The 17,404-nt window shown below is 50.4% G+C and overlaps 1 protein-coding gene across 1 annotated transcript in view; it reads right to left on the bottom strand.

Moving 5' to 3' along the window:
* The window catches only part of LTF (lactotransferrin), a 28,597-nt gene extending 12,596 nt beyond the window's left edge, over window positions 1-16,001 (bottom strand). The window contains exons 1-11 of the mRNA XM_046672160.1: window positions 15,925-16,001; window positions 11,997-12,160; window positions 9,410-9,518; window positions 8,900-9,082; window positions 8,392-8,539; window positions 7,401-7,456; window positions 4,095-4,273; window positions 3,450-3,624; window positions 2,367-2,521; window positions 1,108-1,198; window positions 233-280 (exon numbers count right to left, since the gene is read on the bottom strand). Coding sequence (XP_046528116.1) covers window positions 233-280; window positions 1,108-1,198; window positions 2,367-2,521; window positions 3,450-3,624; window positions 4,095-4,273; window positions 7,401-7,456; window positions 8,392-8,539; window positions 8,900-9,082; window positions 9,410-9,518; window positions 11,997-12,160; window positions 15,925-15,967 — 1,351 coding nt within the window. The 5' untranslated portion in view covers window positions 15,968-16,001. The remainder of the gene's footprint in view (window positions 1-232; window positions 281-1,107; window positions 1,199-2,366; window positions 2,522-3,449; window positions 3,625-4,094; window positions 4,274-7,400; window positions 7,457-8,391; window positions 8,540-8,899; window positions 9,083-9,409; window positions 9,519-11,996; window positions 12,161-15,924) is intronic.
* Between the last annotated feature and the right edge of the window lie 1,403 nt (window positions 16,002-17,404).

The raw sequence follows: 17,404 nt of genomic DNA, 5'->3' as shown, positions 1-17,404 counted from the left end.
CTCCTTCCATGTGGCCAGGACACAATGAGAAACTCTGAAAGTTCTCTGTCATGTGTGAACATCTACATAAATGTTAATTATGATTACTTATCTACAAATTATTTGCATCTTCAAAAGAACTTATGGCTTCTATGGCTGCTTCTCTTTCCATGAGGTTTTAAAGTTGCTGCCACCTCCTCCTCCAGCAGCAAGAACTTACCCTTCAGCCTGAAAACCACCAATTCCCACTCACCTTCTGGTGGTCTGTGCACACAATCTGGGGCATTGCTGTTCTGGGATTCTAAAAGAATAAAGGCAAGCACAAGATCATTAAACACTCAATTTTATTGAGAAGTCACAAACTTCTCAATCTCAACAATACAGAATCAGATCCGAAGAGACTGTCTGAGCAGTTCCGTGTAGCAGAGATGCATATACGTGCTCACCAAAAGACACGGACACAGATGTTCATAGCAGCGCTATTCACAACAGCCACCAACTAGAAATTGCCTAAATGCCCATGCACGGCAGAACGGATAATAATTGCAGCGGAGTCACATAATAGAACACTAATGAGACTGAAGATTCTACAGCTACACACTTATATGGATGAATAACACCAATGTAATGCTGAGCAAGAGACATTAAAAAAGCACATGCTGTGCCACTCCTTTGACGTAAAGTTCAAGAACAGGCAGAATTGATCTAAACCGTTTGAAGTCAGGAGTCATTAGCCTTACTGGAGTATGAGAGCTGGGGACAGGAGGCACAAGGAGACTTGAGAAACTTGCTGTATCTTGATCTGGGCACTAGTGCCCAGGGCCGTACCAGTTTGAGAAACGTCATTGAGTTGTACGTTTCTGTGCACTTTTCCTCATGTATATTTTACTTTACTAAAATCTTTTTAAAAATTAAGAAGAGGAAACCAATCTGTGCTTTGTCAGTTCTCAATACCATAGGCTCTGTAGGTAATACGGCCCCTTTCATTTATTCTTTCCCAATTCTTCTGTTTGAATGTATCCTTCCATCTTAATATGTCCCCTGGACCCACGAGTAGGGTCGCTTGTCCCTACCCCCACCCCCATAGCCCAGAAGAAATAAACCTGAGAGGACCCTGCCCCCACTTACTTTGGTTCTCTGCCAGGACAGGCACCAAACCACACTTGCCCGCAACGTAGATAAATCCTCCATCCAAGTTCAGCGCATCCGCTTCTCCTTTCTGCAGAAGCAAAGCAGGTTGCCAGCCTCACAGTGACACTGTTTCCTGTCCCACCTGTCTTTACATCTCTCCGAGAGAATGGCTTTATGTCAGAAGTCCCAATGAAGCAGCAAAAACAAGCAGGGGTTGTTTGAACTGAGCACCCAAAGGAAACCCCACGTGCACTACTAATTCTCTACTTAGCCCCACATGCCTTTCATGCGGTCACTTCATTGGAAAGACCAGGAGCAGCTTTCACCAACTCTCTGTCCTCTGAACGAAACCCTTTCTATACTCGGAGCCCTCTTGGGACACACCCTCCTGGACCAGCCTCATTCACCGGAGAAACAGATGGGAACAGCTAGCTTCATCAAGTCTCAGCTCACTGGCGTTACATTCAAAGTGCAGCGCAGAATTTGTCCAACAAATGAGCACAAATCATTAAACGGGCTCACCATCAGAATGCATGAGCCCACACTCCATCACTGGAAGATGGATCCATCAAGATGGCAAAACTCCCTCTTTGGCCCATTAATAATTTTTTTACCACTATACTAATTAGAGATGTGGATGAAGATTTCTATTCAAGGATGGGCATCACAGGGCTACTGATAAAAAAATCTAAGGGGACAAGGAGGAATAGGGTCATGGCTAACCTGAGCCACATACACACAAAAGATACTCTGAAATCATTTTTTAAAAAGTGTTTTCAAAGAATATGTATTCACTTGGCAAAATGGCCTTGATACACTGTAAAGAGAAAAGAACTAAACCCCACAAAACTCGTGTGATCTAGTATTGTTGCGAGCCTATGCACAGATGTACCGAGAAATCCTGGAGAGGGTAATTATCAAAACTTGAACCCTGGTGTCTCTCTGTGTGAGGTCACAAGTGGTTGTTACCTATTTATTGCTCTTACATCATACTTTTCTCTATTTTCCAAGTTACCTACCAGCATCGTGAGTTGCTCTTACAATCAGAGGAGTGAAAAGCCCACAATACACAGTTTTTAACAGACAGCTGCGCCTGTTTGCACACCGCGCGCTGCCCGCGCAGACCCCCCGCGGCAGACCCTGCCTCAGCCGCGGGCAGCGCCTCCGAGCCCGAGCCGGGACCTGCGGGCCGCTAAGGAGCGCGCGGCCCCACCTGCAAGTGCCGCATGCTCCCACTGCGTGGAGTCATCACCTACCAGGACCAGGGCGATGCACTCCTCGGTGGTGGACGCCGAGGCGCAGGCCACTTTCCGGTTGCTCACGTCGCTCCACTGCTTGCACTTGCGCTCCTCCTCGGGGCCCACGGCGCACCATACAACCCGCTCGCGCCGCGCCGCCACCTCCGCCGCCGCTGCGCAGAGGGACACAGCCGGTCGGCAGGGGCCCTGAGCCTTGCGGGGGACGCCCAGACGCCGCGGACCTCCCTGGAGCCCGGGATCCACTCGGAGCGCCCTTCCTGCCTGGACCCTCCACGGGAGCTACTCCCTCCATGGAAGAGTTGGCCACCTGCTCCTCTCCCCCTCCACTCTCAGCTCCACAACCCTTTCTTCAGGCAGGCGCAGCGCCCTTGTTTCTCATTTCCGTTCCTTTGGAGACTTCCCCTGGCTTCTAATCCACCCTTCAGTCCTTACTGTAATGATTTGCCTGATAGCTCCGTCCCATGGGATAAAAGCTCCAGGACGCAGTGGCAGCCCCAAGAGATGGCCTAGGGGAAATTGAGCCCATCTCTGACCTCCCCTAAGGCCAGCAGTCACCACCATTAACTACAGTGCAGCCTCCTGGTTCACCTAGACTCTACCCCAAGCCCCCCAGGATTGGAAGACCCAAGGCTGAGCTGGCCCACTGCAGTGTCCCCAGCCAAGTACAGGGCCCAGGCACAGGAGGACGTTCTACCAGGCCTCTGGGTTCATCTCAGGAGAGGCCCTGGCTCTCTTGCTTCATGTTCATATTTCTCACTTCATAGGAGGCAAACTGATTTTTCTGGCAGAGCTGGAGAGCTTGATGCACAAAGGGACACATGGCAGCATTAATCCCGTGGCCGACACATTCGTTTGGAGACACTCCCTCATGTTAAATGCCGTGACTTGGTCGACAGAAGGCACTCACACCTGCATTAAACCTACCACAGTGAAGACTTCCAGTGGCTGGGAGATGCAGAAGTGACCACTACCGAGCAGGGCCGTGCTGCCCACAAGGGGCTGGGAAGTGCTTCCTGGAAGGCCTCACCCATGCCTCACTGGCCACACCCCACCCTCGGGGCCTGCCTGGTCCTCACTCACTTTCCCGCAGGTTCTGGGTGGCAGTGAGGTAGTTGGCACCGAGGTACAGCCCAGAATCTATCTGTGAGGGGATCCTCACAAACCCAAGGGCAGAGTCTTTGAACAGCAGGTCCTTGTTCTCAGGAGTGGACTTAAAGAGCTGGAACGCCGATGACTTGTTTCTTCCAAACTCCTCCTAATTAAGGAAAAATAGAATTATGATGTCAGTGATAAATAGGGAGGAAACAAAAAAATGATGTTGACGAAGAGTATCTGGAATTGGGATGATTCTGAGAGCAGGAACCTTGGCGGACTTCCTCCTGCAGAGGGACCCGTGCCGTCCCTGTGACACAAGGTCAGCTATGGCTTCTTCTTTAGAAGGTTGCTGGGGTCCAAGCACCTAAGAGTCCTGAGAATATTGCGTCATCCTCCCCCTGCTTCTACTCCAGCCCATACTGTCAGTTGAGTTGACAATTTGCTAGAGGGGCTCCGTTGTTTCTGCTGTCCAGGGTACAGCCTAAGCAAGCAGTCCACTGACGTCATAAACGTCTGTGCAGTGAGGCTACAGAAGGACTTCTAGAGTGGCAGGAAGTTAGGGAAGGAAGAAATCTCCCCCCTACCTAATCCAAGTGAGTCAAGAGGACTGTGGGGGGGGGGGGGAGGTACCTGTGCCCGGTGGAGGAGCCTCCAGATCAGGTCTTCCCTGCCATCCACACTTCGGGCCACAACAGCATGAGAAGGAACCCGGGCCAGGTGGCACTCCTTGAATGCATCCACTGGCTTCCGAGTATTGTCTGGGCAGAGCAGCTCATACTTATCCCTGTCAGCCTCATCTGGCAGGTTCTCTAGGGGAAAGGGAAGAGGTGGAAGGAATCCCAGATGAGCCGACTCCAGGAGTAACCATGAGCTGCAGTCCCCCTTCCCCCATAGAAATTGAGCTGGAGGAGACATCTTACACAGTTGACAGAACTTGGGGTCAGAAAGGCAGTGGATTGCTCCAGAGCACTCAGAAAGATAAAGACAGTGTCCAGAAAGCCTTGGGGGCTGGCCCAGTGTTCCTCTAACTGGGATCATATAGGCTACCCTGGTATTGTTGCAACTGTTGCCTGGCAAGCCCGAGGCGGCTGAACCAACCTCATCTGTTTCCATGGCAACCCTGCCTAGAAAAGAGCCACATAGTGGAGAGAAGCCCAGGGGCCAGCCTGGGGGTGCTGCCTTACCCACATCTCTAGAAAGAATAAAAATGACAGTTGAGTCATTTCCCAACTCTGGGTATATCACAAGAAGGGAAAAGACTGTTTTTATGAGTGAGTTCAGCCCAATTTGGAACTATCTATATCATATGTAAGTTACTTTAGAATATATTTAGTGACAGAAACCTGCCCAAGTCATTTTATGAGATTAGTACAACCTTGATGTCAAAAACAGAGAAAGAATTACGAGCTTATTTTACTTATGAACATAAATACAAAAATCTCAAATAATGTATTAGCTAACTCAATCTAACGGAGTATTTAAAAAACTAACAGATCAGGATTAAGGTTTATCAGTTCATTCCCTCAACAAAAGAATGGTTGAATGTCAAAAAAGCTAAAGTAATCCATAGCATTAATGGATTAAAGGAGGGAAATCATGAGATTGTCTTAATTTTAATAAGAAAAAGAAAAGTCGAAAAAGCAAAGTCGAAAAAGCATTTATATGTTCAACATCTGTTTGTGATTTTTTTTTTTAGTTTCAGAAAACTGGTAATATAGAGAACTTGGTAAAGTTACTGAACTTGATAAATGCCATTTATCAAAATATCTACAGCAAAAATCATACTATGAGAAGAAAACTATGAGAAGAAAAAGGGAATGTTTATTCCCTTCAAAATCGGGAATGAGGCAAAGATGCCAGCTATCACATTGCCAACAGATACCAGGCAGCCTGGAATACACAGTCTACAAAAGAAATAAGAGAAACGCGGGAAGGAAAAAGACAAACTCTAATTATTTAAACATGATGTGATCATCTACATAGAAAAGCCAACAAAACCAAGAAAGAACTAATAGAACTAACAAGAGAGCTCAGAAGGGCAACACTACAGAAATCCTGTTATTCTCATCAGCAATTACCAAACAGAAACTAATACGAAATATAAGATATTGTAGAAGCAACTAAAACCATTAAATGCTAGTAATTAGCCTCACAAAAATATGCATGAGACCAACAAAGAGAAAATTTTTAAGTTCTGTTAAAGGATATAAAAAGAGCTGTGATCAAATGGGGGAGATATATTATGACAATTTAACATTATAACTATGTGTTTTTCATGGATCAATTTAAATTCAAAACAATTCTAGTTAAAATTAAAGTATGATGCCTTTGGAAATTCAACAAAACAATTCTAAAATTTTAGTTAAAAAAATTTGAAAATGAAGAGCAAAATGTAGGGTGAGAAGGCTCTCTCTGTCTCTCTCTCTCCCCCTCTCCCCGCCCCCCCCCCCCCAGGATATTAAGACCCACTACAAGCTAGGGTAATAAAAGCAGGAAAAAACAAATGCACGAGTGAAACAAAGTAGCCCAGAAACTGATCCATGGATATATACAAACTTGCTGTAGAAGTGGCTCCACATATTGGTAGGAAAAATGTTGAATTTTATATAGTTGCTATTGTGAGGGCGATGGTCTTCCTATAAAAGGAAAATGCTGAGGCCAAAGCCATACCTAATTTCCAAGGTGTGGAGAATACACAACAAACGTGTGCTGGGGAGGGTGGTCTTTAAATCTTATTGTGGGAAATCTTTATGATTTGGGAGTGAAGAGGGGATCTTTAAAAAAAACCCCAAAAGCACAGACCAACAGGGCAAAATTGATGAATTGGACCCTATCAGTGTCAAGGACTTCTGGTCAACAAAGGGTGCTATTGACAGATTTTTTGACTGAGAAAAGATCTTCCTAAAATCTAGAACCAACAATAGCTTGATATCTGTATGAATGTGGTGGGCCTGTCTCCAGTGGTCCTAGGTGAATGTGGTGGGCCTGTCTCTGGTGGTCCTGGGTGAATGTGGTGGGCCTGTCTCCAATGGTCCTGGGTGAATGTGGCAGGCCTGTCTCTGGTGGTCCTGGGTGAATATGGTGGGCCTGTCTCCAGTGGTCCTGGGTGAATGTGGTGAGCCTGTCTCTGGTGGTCCTGGGTGAATGGGGAGGACCTGTCTCCAGTGGTCCTGGATGAATGTGGAGGACCTGTCTCAGTGGTCCTGGGTGAATGTGGTGGGCCTGTCTCCGGTGGTCCTGGGTGAATGGGGAGGACCTGTCTCCAGTGGTCCTGGGTGAATGTGGCGGGCCTGTCTCCGGTGGTCCTGGGTAGAGTGTGTTCACTTGTGCACACTGAGCAATTGTGCTTCAGTGAGTAGTCCCCCAGGGACATTCTCCTGAAGGACAGTAAGAGGATATGTATAAGGGCATGAGTCATGGAGCCCTGTTTGTGGTAGAGGGAAGGACAGAAGGAGCTAGTCCATCGCTAGGGTGATAGATAAGTAAAATCTGGTGGACGTGTTCCATGGAACATTCCTCAACTGTTAGAACCACTGAACTAGACATATACAACAACATGGATAAATCTCTAAAACAAAATGCTAAGTGGAAAACCTTGGCAGCAGCATGGTTTCTAATGATCAGTGAAACTTCTGTGGGCTGAGGGAAACAAACCAGCACTATACCTGTTGCCAGACCACACATATCTCAGAGGATGCATGTCAAGTACCTTGGCAGGGGTGTCTATGAGGGGAAGAGAAGGGCAGTGGGCCTGGAAGATTAAAGAAAACTGACCACTTAAACTATGAAATAACATCAAATAAGAGCTGTGTGCCCTGTGCGGAACCTTGATAATAGTGTACCAAGAAGTGAGAAATCTAATTATCACAATACTCAGAATTACGATAAAATAAAATAATAGGAGGCAGTCCCCGTGGCTCTTCCCACTCCTCTTACCAAATACTGTACTATCCTTGACAAAAGCCACGTCTCCAGCCCCATTTTCCAGACACCTGTGGAATAAGAAAGCACCAGAAGCGTCAGCAGGGAGCGGCCCCCCAACTCGGTCCTCAGGCTTCCTGTGGAACAGGCCCTGGGGCTTGTCTCCTGTGGGCGGCTGATCCCAGAAGGGCAGGGCTCTGAGGTTTGGGGGCACCTCGCTTGGACAGGTGGCAGGGGCCACCTCCAGGTAGACCCTGAGGAAGGACTCAAGTGCTGACCAGAGACCCCCACCTTCCGTTTTGAGGGCTGAGAGGGCAAAACTTGTCTTTCTATGTAGCAGAGAGTTTTGAAGGCTCTACACCAGAGGGTGAAGGCTTGGCATTCTTGGCCATGTGGTTCTTTCTCCAGGACTGAGTGAAGGAATGTGCCCTGCGGGCGAGAAGCAGGGAGGCCTCCCTCTGCAAAAGTGCCTGAACCCAGGGGGCAGATGGGGGCAGAGCAGTAGCATCAGCCTCAGCATGGGGGCAGATGGGGTACAGGGGTAAATCCGGCAGAGCGCACTGTCTCCCAGGTCGGGCAGAGGCCCAGGTGGGGCAGACCGACGTCAGCCTGGACACTCCAGCTGTCCTACCTGACAAGACTCCTTCAGTCCCTCTATGGTTAGGGAGGGGGCAGAAGTCAACCCAGGACAACACAGGGGCAATGCCAGATTCAAGGTTCTCTGGGGAGACGGAAGGGGCCACTGCCAAGGTGACTGCTCATCATCAGGCTGATGCAGAGGTGAGAGGGCACATGTGGGGCTCGGGGTTGGAGGGGACCATGCACTGGGTAAAGTCAGCACCCTCTTTGGACTCGGTTTCTCTATGTGCACAGCAGTAGAAGGACTGAACCTCCTCTATGGTCCCTAGTAGCAGGCTGAGCTCTATTTGGAGCCAGAGAGAAGGCCTTCTGGCCTGAGGACATGTGGCCCTCAGGCCACTGGGGAGAAGAGGACAATCTCACTCACTTGAAGGCACCAGAGTAGCCAAAGTATGGTTCCTGGGAGGAGCAGGCACATTTATCTGCCTCTGTCCCCGCACACAGGCGACACAGGTTGGGGTACTGTTTTCCATCTGCGCAGGGAACACAGCTGGCAGAGAAGAAGTTGGCCACAGCTGTTGAACACAGAGAAATGGACCAGGGAGTGTGAGCCAGCCCCGGCCACAGTCGGTTACACCTCACAGTGTGCACTCCCTGTGGGCAGAGAGGGGCTTCCTCCACCCCTGCCAGACAGCTTCCTTGTGAGCCCGAGACTCAGAGAGGTGCACCACGGCTGAGAGCAGACTCAGCTGCCACCTCCAGAGGGCTGCTGGTGCAGCCAAGCCTCCCAGTGCATGTTTCCAGCTGCTTCACCTCACCCCCACCTTGGATTCATCACACGTGTTCACCTGTGTGATCCCAAAGTGGTGGCTTGTGTGTGCAACTGGAGTGGAGACCCCTGCCTGAGATTACCCACAATCCCCCAGCCATCTTACCTTTCTGAAGGGGCTCAGGTGGCCCTGTCCAGTTCAAGTATGGACGAAGTGTCCCAATAGGGATGTTCCACCCAGCGGACCTGCCAAGGCCTGTGTGGCAGGACTTCACGCCTTGCAGTTGGTTCAGCTGAAAGCCGCTGCCCTTCTTCACTACGGCCACAGCATAATAGTGGGTTTGTGGCTCTGCAGAGGGTCAGAGAGAATTGAAAGCTCTTAGCCTGAACCAGAGGGAGATGAACAGCCCACCCCAAGCAAGCCGCTGGTGGGTGGCTGGACTGCATGCCACAGTTTCATGTGGGGCAGGGCAGCCCAGAGCCTGCTCTGTTTCCCCAGGGAGCACATCGTGTCCTCCCTTATTGGGTCAGCATCTGCGCAAAGAGCCCAGGGACTCCACTCCCTGTAAGTGGGATATCGTCTGAGACCCCACCTCCGCAACCCATCCACTCTGACTCCACAGAGGCCAGGGCCAGGGCCAAGGCCCCAGCTTCCGGGTCCCCAGGGAGAACTCACTCCCTCTGGTCTGGTAGACCTCCGCTACCACAGGTCGCAGTTTGTAGGGGTGCAAGCCTGCCTCATACACCAAACCGCCATCGAGGGTCACAGCATCTGCCTTGTTTGCCTGAAAGCAAAGAGGCCAGAACGACCGATGTCAGGAGAAAACCGCCCTAACCCAGGCACAGGGATTTCAGGACATCAGCAGGCTCCATGGCTGGAACAATCTTCAAAAGGGTCAGCTTTCCATCATGTCCATTCACATCCTGTGAGAGGCAGCACGAGCTGAGGCTCCCTCTTTTTGGGCAATGAGCACCAGCCCAACTGCTGTAACTCCTGAGGTTGGCATGTTGCCGCAGAAGTGCCCACCCGCCTATGCGGCTCCGTTGATCGTACCCTTCACAGTCGTTTATATTTCATGTTGTTTGTTCTGGACCCTTTCTCCCCTGTTTTTGCTTTGTATTTATTTCTTTTAAGTTCTTTTTTATTGAATAGAGAATATAACTATTATGATATCTTAAAATTATCGTAGTAAACCATGTTCGTCCTCTTTGGCATGTCACTTCTCCTATGCTTACGTAATTCTCACATTTGCAATCTGGTAAAGATAATATTTTGCGGACTGCTGTACTTATCGAAAACTGCCTACATTTCCTTACTTCTGTAGAGCTTTTATTGATTTTATTGACTTCATAATATTTTCTTATAATGTGGTTCTTCCATAATGTATTAAGTAATTCCCCAAATGTTCAGCACTTGGGTTCTTTCTAACTTTTTGCTGTTAAAACTCCGCTCTCATGGATACCTTTGTCCTCGTAGCTTTTTTCCTCCTGATGAACTGTTGCCGTGGGATAGGTGTCTGAGTGTGGAGTCACCCAGACAATGAGCATGTTTGGCTTCACAGGCCTGGCTGCTGTTGCTATTCTGCTTTCCAGAAGATTCATAATGCCAATTTGGAATGCCACCAACCGTGAGGATCAGTTACACTATAGAATCCCCAGCAGGACAGGCTTTCATTTCATTAAGTGTTACTACTTTAGAAAATGCAAGTTCTGACAAATTACTTAGGTTTGTATTTCTCTGATTATTAAGGGGAACCTTCCTAAGTATTTTAATTAATTATGAATGGTCTCTTACGAATACTCTACTCCTATTATTTTTCTTACTTGATCCTATATTTCCTACCAGTTTGAGTTAGTTCTTTATAGACTGTCAATAGTAATCACTTGCAGAGCCGGTGCATATTCACTCTGGCACTTTCTAAATTTTTTGTTTAAATGTTTATAATGGCTATGAATTAAATTTCTTATATTTTGAAATCTGTCGGTTTACTTCATGATTTGGTTCACGGCTTAAAAGCTAAGAGATTTGGGGGCTGGCCTTGTGGTGTAGTGGTTGGGTTCGTGCGCTCTGCTTTGGCAGCCCAGAGTTCATGAGTTGGGATCCCCAGTATGGACCTACACACCACTCATCAAGCTATGCTGTGGCAGGGTCCCACATACAAAAATAGAGGAAGATTGGCAGAGATGTTAGCTCAGAGACAATCCTCCTCAAGCAAAAAGAGGAAGTTTGGCAACAGATGTTAGCTCAGGGCCAATCTTCCTCACACACACACAAAAACAAGCTAAGAGATTTCTCTCCCCTCTACAGTTCTACTAATTAATCTGTCCTCCAGTTTTTCAATAATACACAGTTTATTTTTAACCACTTAATCTATCTCAACTTTATTTTGATGCATGGTATGTAGTACTGATTTAAAATGGGGCTCTTATTAGAAAGGCATGTTTTGTGACCTCATTCACAGATATTTTTGGGTTTACTATGTTAGAACAAGACCTAGAGAGCTGTATTTTTAAACCCGCAGGAAATGCTGGTGCTGCTTGCCCACAGGCCACAGCTGTAAAATAATAGCCTAAAACACTGCTCAAACTAATTTTTTTCCCTAAGTATTTTCCCATAACCCTAGATATTATGGGAAACTTTTGCACAAAGTACCCAGTCTGTGCTGGAGCGGAGGACACACAACCAGGGCACGCGGCGGGCACACAGAACAAATTTGTTGAGTGAATGAGTAAAAATTATTTTGGTAGATCTTACATCTCAAAAGGCAAAAGGAATCTGAAATCATCCACAAGTCACGATTCCCTTTCCTCTTTCCCTGCAAACGTCTTGGACAAATGTCTTTCCGATGCCTGGTGCCCGCCAGGCCCTGCCCCAGCCGTGCCATGTGGTGACCATGACTAACTGCGCTTGTGTCTCTCAGGGTTTAGGGGTGAAGATGTTCTGGAGGTTTCACCTTTCAGAGCAACCTTGACTTTTGCCAGTGGTACATATTCTTCCAATAGGACTGCTTCTCTGTCATTTTTGCACAGTTGTTATTAACAATTTATGCTGAGATCCCAATTTCCCTACACTGTCTCTCCACTTTAGAATGTTAGTTTCTGCTTTCAAAACAGCCTTGTGTCCTAGGAGAGTGGACTGCTCCCAACTTACAGGCGTCCAGGAAGAAAAGCAGAGGGAGAAGGGGAGAGCACATTTTCTATTTTACTCCACTCCTTTCCCTTCCATGCAGTTTGGTCCCACCCGAAATACGATGCTGACTTACCGCGATGGCCTGGATGCACTCAAAGCTGGAGGTTTTCCTTATGCAGGAGACAGAGGGGCCTCTCACTTTTTTCATATTCCTTTGGAATTTGGCGCATTTTGCTGCCTCTGCTGGTGATATGGTGCACCATCGAACGCTTTTCCTAGGGGCAGCCAGACACAGCCCTGGGAGAAAGAGGCCAAGGAGTAAGGGCTCCACCACTGTCCATGGAAGAGACTGCCTCACCCTGGGACGGAGTTTTCCAGACTCCTCCCTCTCTCAGCTCCTCCCCGTCCCTCTCCATCCTGCGGCCAAGTCAGGCGCTCTCCTTAAGTGGAGGTGTCTTGCTGGCCTAATGAGAACTCTGTGCTGACCAGAGGGCAGTGAGGCTCAATAAATTAGAGGAGACAGTCAGACCCTCCTAATTCTTTTCCTTCCTATGACTGACACAGTTCCTACCCCTAAAAAATGATGACAATCCTTGCATCAGTTTATGGAGTTCTTCTCCGTGCTTTGTCCCACTTGAACCCAGGAGGTAGGGAGGAAAGGGATTATTGCTCTTGGCTTTTTGGTGTGAAAACTGGCTCTTGAGGAGGCTGAGTGACGGCTGCTCAGCAGGGGCAAAGTCCAGCCTGGAATCCAGATCCCTCTAGACTGTTGTTTCTACAGCATCTCCCTAGAGGATGCCAAGGGAACTAAGGAAAATACGCCTGAGTCTTTGTCAGTAGCCGCAAACGGCAGTCAGCGGTGTCCCACATGGGGCAGGGCGCCTGAGCTACCACCACTCACCTCCGTACCGGAAGAGGAATCTTAGTTGGGGGGGGGGGGGGGTGGAAATGTCTAAAACTGATATACGATGGCTGCACCACTTGGTAAAGTTATTAAAAATCATTGAATTGTATGTTTGAAATAGGTAAATTTTATTATATGTAATCTATACCTATATGTAAAGCTGTTACAAATGAAAACCAAACACTTGGTTGCAAAAAGCCCACTTCCCCTTTGGATGTGCTTTGGGGAGAACACTCAGCCCTCTGCCACCTCCTATTCATGAGCCATCCCCTGCACAGGCAGACCTGCCAAGTGTGGGAGGGTGTGGGGAGACCTGTGGCTCTCAGGCTGGTCGGCAGGGCCTCAGGGGCACCTGGCTGTCACAGACCTCCTCCACCAGCCGTCATCCTAGGAAATCCCAGGGGATGTAATCCATCCTCGGAAGCCCTCATGGAATGAAGTGAGAATTAACTCTGTAAGATTCAGCCATTTGTGACCCAATAGCATTTGCTGGATCCCCTCTGTATACACAGGACTGCATGATATGCAGAGAAACACGTAAGCAGACTGGACCAGGTCTCACGTCTCGTCTGGAAAGGCAAAAGCCCAAAAGAGAGGAAGCTAAGTATGGTGAATGCTCTAGAAGAGAACAAATACCAAACCAGGAGTGAGGTCCCCACAACCTGAGCCAGTCATTAGGATGGGGGCCTTCCAGGAGGAGGCAACAAAGGGCCCACATGCACAGCCACCATGACAGGCACGTTCCATGCAGGGGCTTTACTCTCTCACCTCACAACTTCTCTCTCCATCCATTCCCCCAGCCTCTCTTTATTGTGAGTTTGGCCAACATCCCCATTTCCTAGGTGAGGAAATTGTGGCTGTAAGTTATGTGACTTGCCTAAGTCCCACAACTAGTAAGTACTGGATCTAGGATTCGAAGCTAGGCAGTCAGACACCAAGCCCCCAGCCCCCTGCTCTTATGGCTAGGCAGCCGGCCTATTGAGGTTGGCTGGGTTAGAGACAGGTTCTGTGGACATCAGGTTGGTAAAGGATTTGGGGTTAGATCTTGGAAAGCCTCCAGTGCAGGTCCAAGGGGGTCTTATTCCAGAGGTGGTGGAGCTGTGACTCATGGCAGAGAGCAGAGGTCAGAGCTGCTCTGCCTGGGACAGGGGGCAGAGTGGACTGAAACCTGGGAACCAGGCAGAGATGCCCTGGGAAATGGAGAAGGGGGTTGGAATAGGAACTTGGTGTCAGAAATTAGCCTGGTAATGGATGGAACCTGGGGGTGAAGGGAGAGAGCAAAACGAAGACCACGCCTCAAAGCAGGGTTGGGGGGTACAAGCAGTGGCAGGAATAGGGGACCTGGGGCAGAGCTCCCTTCCTCCTCCCCTGGGTGGCGTGACGAGGAGAGTAAAGGACCACTGAGGGGTTTTCCAAGACCCAAACCCCAGGGCCTGGGTGCAGAAGACATCACTCTCTTCATCCCCTCCCACAGCCCTCACCATCCAGCTCCAAAGCTATGCCTCCCCCTCAAGACCAAGTGCTCCCTGAAGCAGTTCTGAGTGTGGCCCTTCCTATATCACCAACCCAGCAACTGAACTGTGTCAGCCACTCAGATGCTGCCCATCTGAGCCTGGATGGAATCTTCCTGAAAGGACACGTCCTCAGATTCCTTCTGTGCAGACACGCAGTGCCCTAGCCTCAAAGGCAAGGGCTGGCATGGAGTCGCTCTTCTCACTCCACCCAACCCTGCAGGCCAGGACACCCACCGGGAGCAGGGCAGGAATCCCCTCGGGCAGCCAACCTTCCTCAGGGTCGGACGAGATTTCAGGACACTTTGGGATGCTGGCCACCATCCTACTGGCTGCAGGATTTAAACTGCAGGCCTCTGTGGGGGCCAAGACACCCCAAGGTACAAGAGAAAATGGAACCCAGGGGTACAGCTCTGAGTCAGGGTCCTGGACCCCGGCACGTGACCCCCTCCAGGAAAGCAAGGCTTCCTACCTCTCAGGCCACTCCCAGGTGACCCCAACCCTGTGCTGTGGGCCAGGGAGGCCAGATGTCAGGGAGCAGAAGGTCCTGGCCAGGCCTGATCCTGCCTTAGGGAAGAGAGGAGTGGCCAACACCCCTGGGAAGGAATTTGGAGAAGGGGACCAGAAGGCAGGCACAGGTTTGGGGGCACAAGCTCACTGCTGCTCTCTGACCACCCCCTTCCATACAGGAAGCCCTGAGCCCCGAGTAGATGCCCCGAGACAGTGGAGGCTGCACTGGCAGAGGGGGAGGGGACACCGGGGCTTTCATTCTGACCACCCACTGCCCAGGTGCTGGTGCCCATCAGCCCCTTCTGCTGCTGCCCAGCCCCTCACCCTCCACTGCAGGAGGCCCTGCCCTCACACCTTTACACCACCACCGTCCATACTGGCCAGTGCCCTCTGAGAACCGCAGAAATTATTTCAGACACTCGGATACAAAATTAACAATTGTTCCGTCCCTTCTATTTAGTCCCTTCTAGTCTGGGCACACTTAAAACCAGAAGTCAATCATCTCACTCTCACACCCTCTGACAGAGGGGTCCCTTCAGGAGGGTTTGTGCCAGCCCCACTGCCCCTCTGCGGGCGGAGCCTGGTGTACACCTTCGCCTACCACTGAGCATATGGGACCCGCCTCCTCCTCACAGCTCTGTGGGAAGATGTTGGGGCCGTTTTTTGAATGAAGAAACTAAGGTTCAGAAAGGCTCTGTCTTGTCCAAGTTACACAGTCCTTGCAGGAGCTGGGACCTGGACTCCGGTCTCCTGTGTGTCTCGGGCAGGTCACTCACCCTCTCTGAGACTCATTTTCCTCCCATGTAAATTAACGCATACAGTACTAAGGGTACCAAAGATCCCAATAGGACAAAAGGGGACAGGCCCTTTGAAAAGCTCTGCGGAGCTCCAGGCGCGCCAGGAGCCCTGACCTGGCACCTCCCCCCAGGCGGCAGGCGGCGGGCGGGACTCGGCCCCGGGGCCGCCCCACCCACGGCCGCCTCCTCGGCTGCAGGCGCTGGGGGCCAGCCCGACGTGGCGCTGCGACCCGGACGCCCACCTGGTGGGGCGCAGGGACTGGGACCCTCACCCACCGGCGGGGTGCAGAGAGCAGGACGCCCACAGGACCGGGCGCGTCCCCAGGTACCTGCACTCACCAAGGGCACCGAGGGACAGCAGAACTGGGAAGAGGAGCTTCATGTCTGGGGTCCTGAGGCGACTCCAGCGAAGGAAGCCTCTGCCACCTGCGCCGGCTCTGCACCCTTTTATCTAGGGCTTGGTGACCTCACCGGGTTTGCCCTGCCCTGTGACCCAATAGGCACCTGCTTCTCAACCCAGTTCCCCTCCCCCTACTATTTCCTTGAGGCCAAAGAACCCTGGGGGGAGGGAATGGAGGGAGGAGGGGAGAAGGAATGGTGCCTGGGCAAGGCTTGGCAACTCGAGAGAGAAAACCCAGCCCCACACCCCACCTCCCAAGTCTGCCCTGGTGCTGCCTAGATGTTGGGATGTTCTTTCTCTCCCACTAGTCTGCAAGCCCCTGCTGAGTCACAAGCGCAGTCCCTGAATTTTGTCCTCCTTCTGGTCTCCGTGTGTCCTAGAGGATTGGACAGAGTGGGGGTCCTAAGGTGAATGTTTGTGGATCATCTTGACTGTGAGACTGCCCTTTCCTTGAGCAGATGGTGTCTAAAGTGCCCAGGAGCCAGTCAGGGCAGGTGCATCCGCCTCCATCCTGAGGCAGCAGGCAGCCTGGAGCTCTAAAGAGGACCCAACTGCCTTGGTCTGAGGTCAGCAGCAGCCTGGGACGGCTGGCAGAGAGAACAGAGGCTGCCCAGAGTCTGACCCAGGCTGCCCGTGCGGTCCCTCTCAGACCTACCAAGAACACAGTACAGCTCCCAGAAAACAGAGCCCGAGGTTTCAGAGGGAACGACCACCACCCGGTGCCCAACGGCTGTCTCCCTGTCTGCTCAGTTGCCAATGAGACGGCTGTCCTACCGCTTGTTTTGTTTTTGTTTTGTGGCAGTATGAGGTGGGGGATGGGAGTCTCATTTTGATAAATGTCATATTTTGTCCTCAATATGTAAGCTGACCCTGTTTCAGGAAGCTGTTTTTAAATTCTACAGCTAAAATTCTGCTTCTAAGGAGCCATCTCGTGAGTCACTCCCAGGACTCACATGGGCTCACGTGCAAGAATTCCAGGGCAGCACTGCGTGTCATGAACCCAACGGAAGCAAACTAAACGTCCGTCTCTGGCACATCGAGTGTGGTGCCCTTCTTGCAGTGGGACACACTGGGGACCTAAGAAAGGACAGGTCGCCCTGTATGATCTGATTTGAGCTTGGCTCTGAGGGATACTGAGTGAGGCAGTAAGGTCCTAACAGAGGAAAATCACAGGTCACCTGAAGGCCTCCTCTTGACAGGTCAGTCTGGCCAACATATTATTCTGAAATTTGCTTGACCTGAAAAGCTGGTGTTGACTCTTCGCTTAGACTGCTTGGTACAAAAAGCATCACCTAGAGGAGATGAGCAGGAGGCAGCTCTGCCGGGGGTGGGCTGCAGCAGGCCCCCGGCCGTGGAGGAGCAGACCCAGCCCAAATCTTTGAGGCCTGCCAGGAGGCTGTGGGGCCCCTCCGCCCTGGG

Source organism: Equus quagga, chromosome 1 (genome assembly GCF_021613505.1).
Source record: "Equus quagga isolate Etosha38 chromosome 1, UCLA_HA_Equagga_1.0, whole genome shotgun sequence".
Taxonomy (NCBI): Eukaryota; Metazoa; Chordata; class Mammalia; order Perissodactyla; family Equidae; genus Equus; species Equus quagga.
Note: the sequence above shows the minus strand (reverse complement) of the source record. Positions and strands in the feature narration are given on the sequence as shown.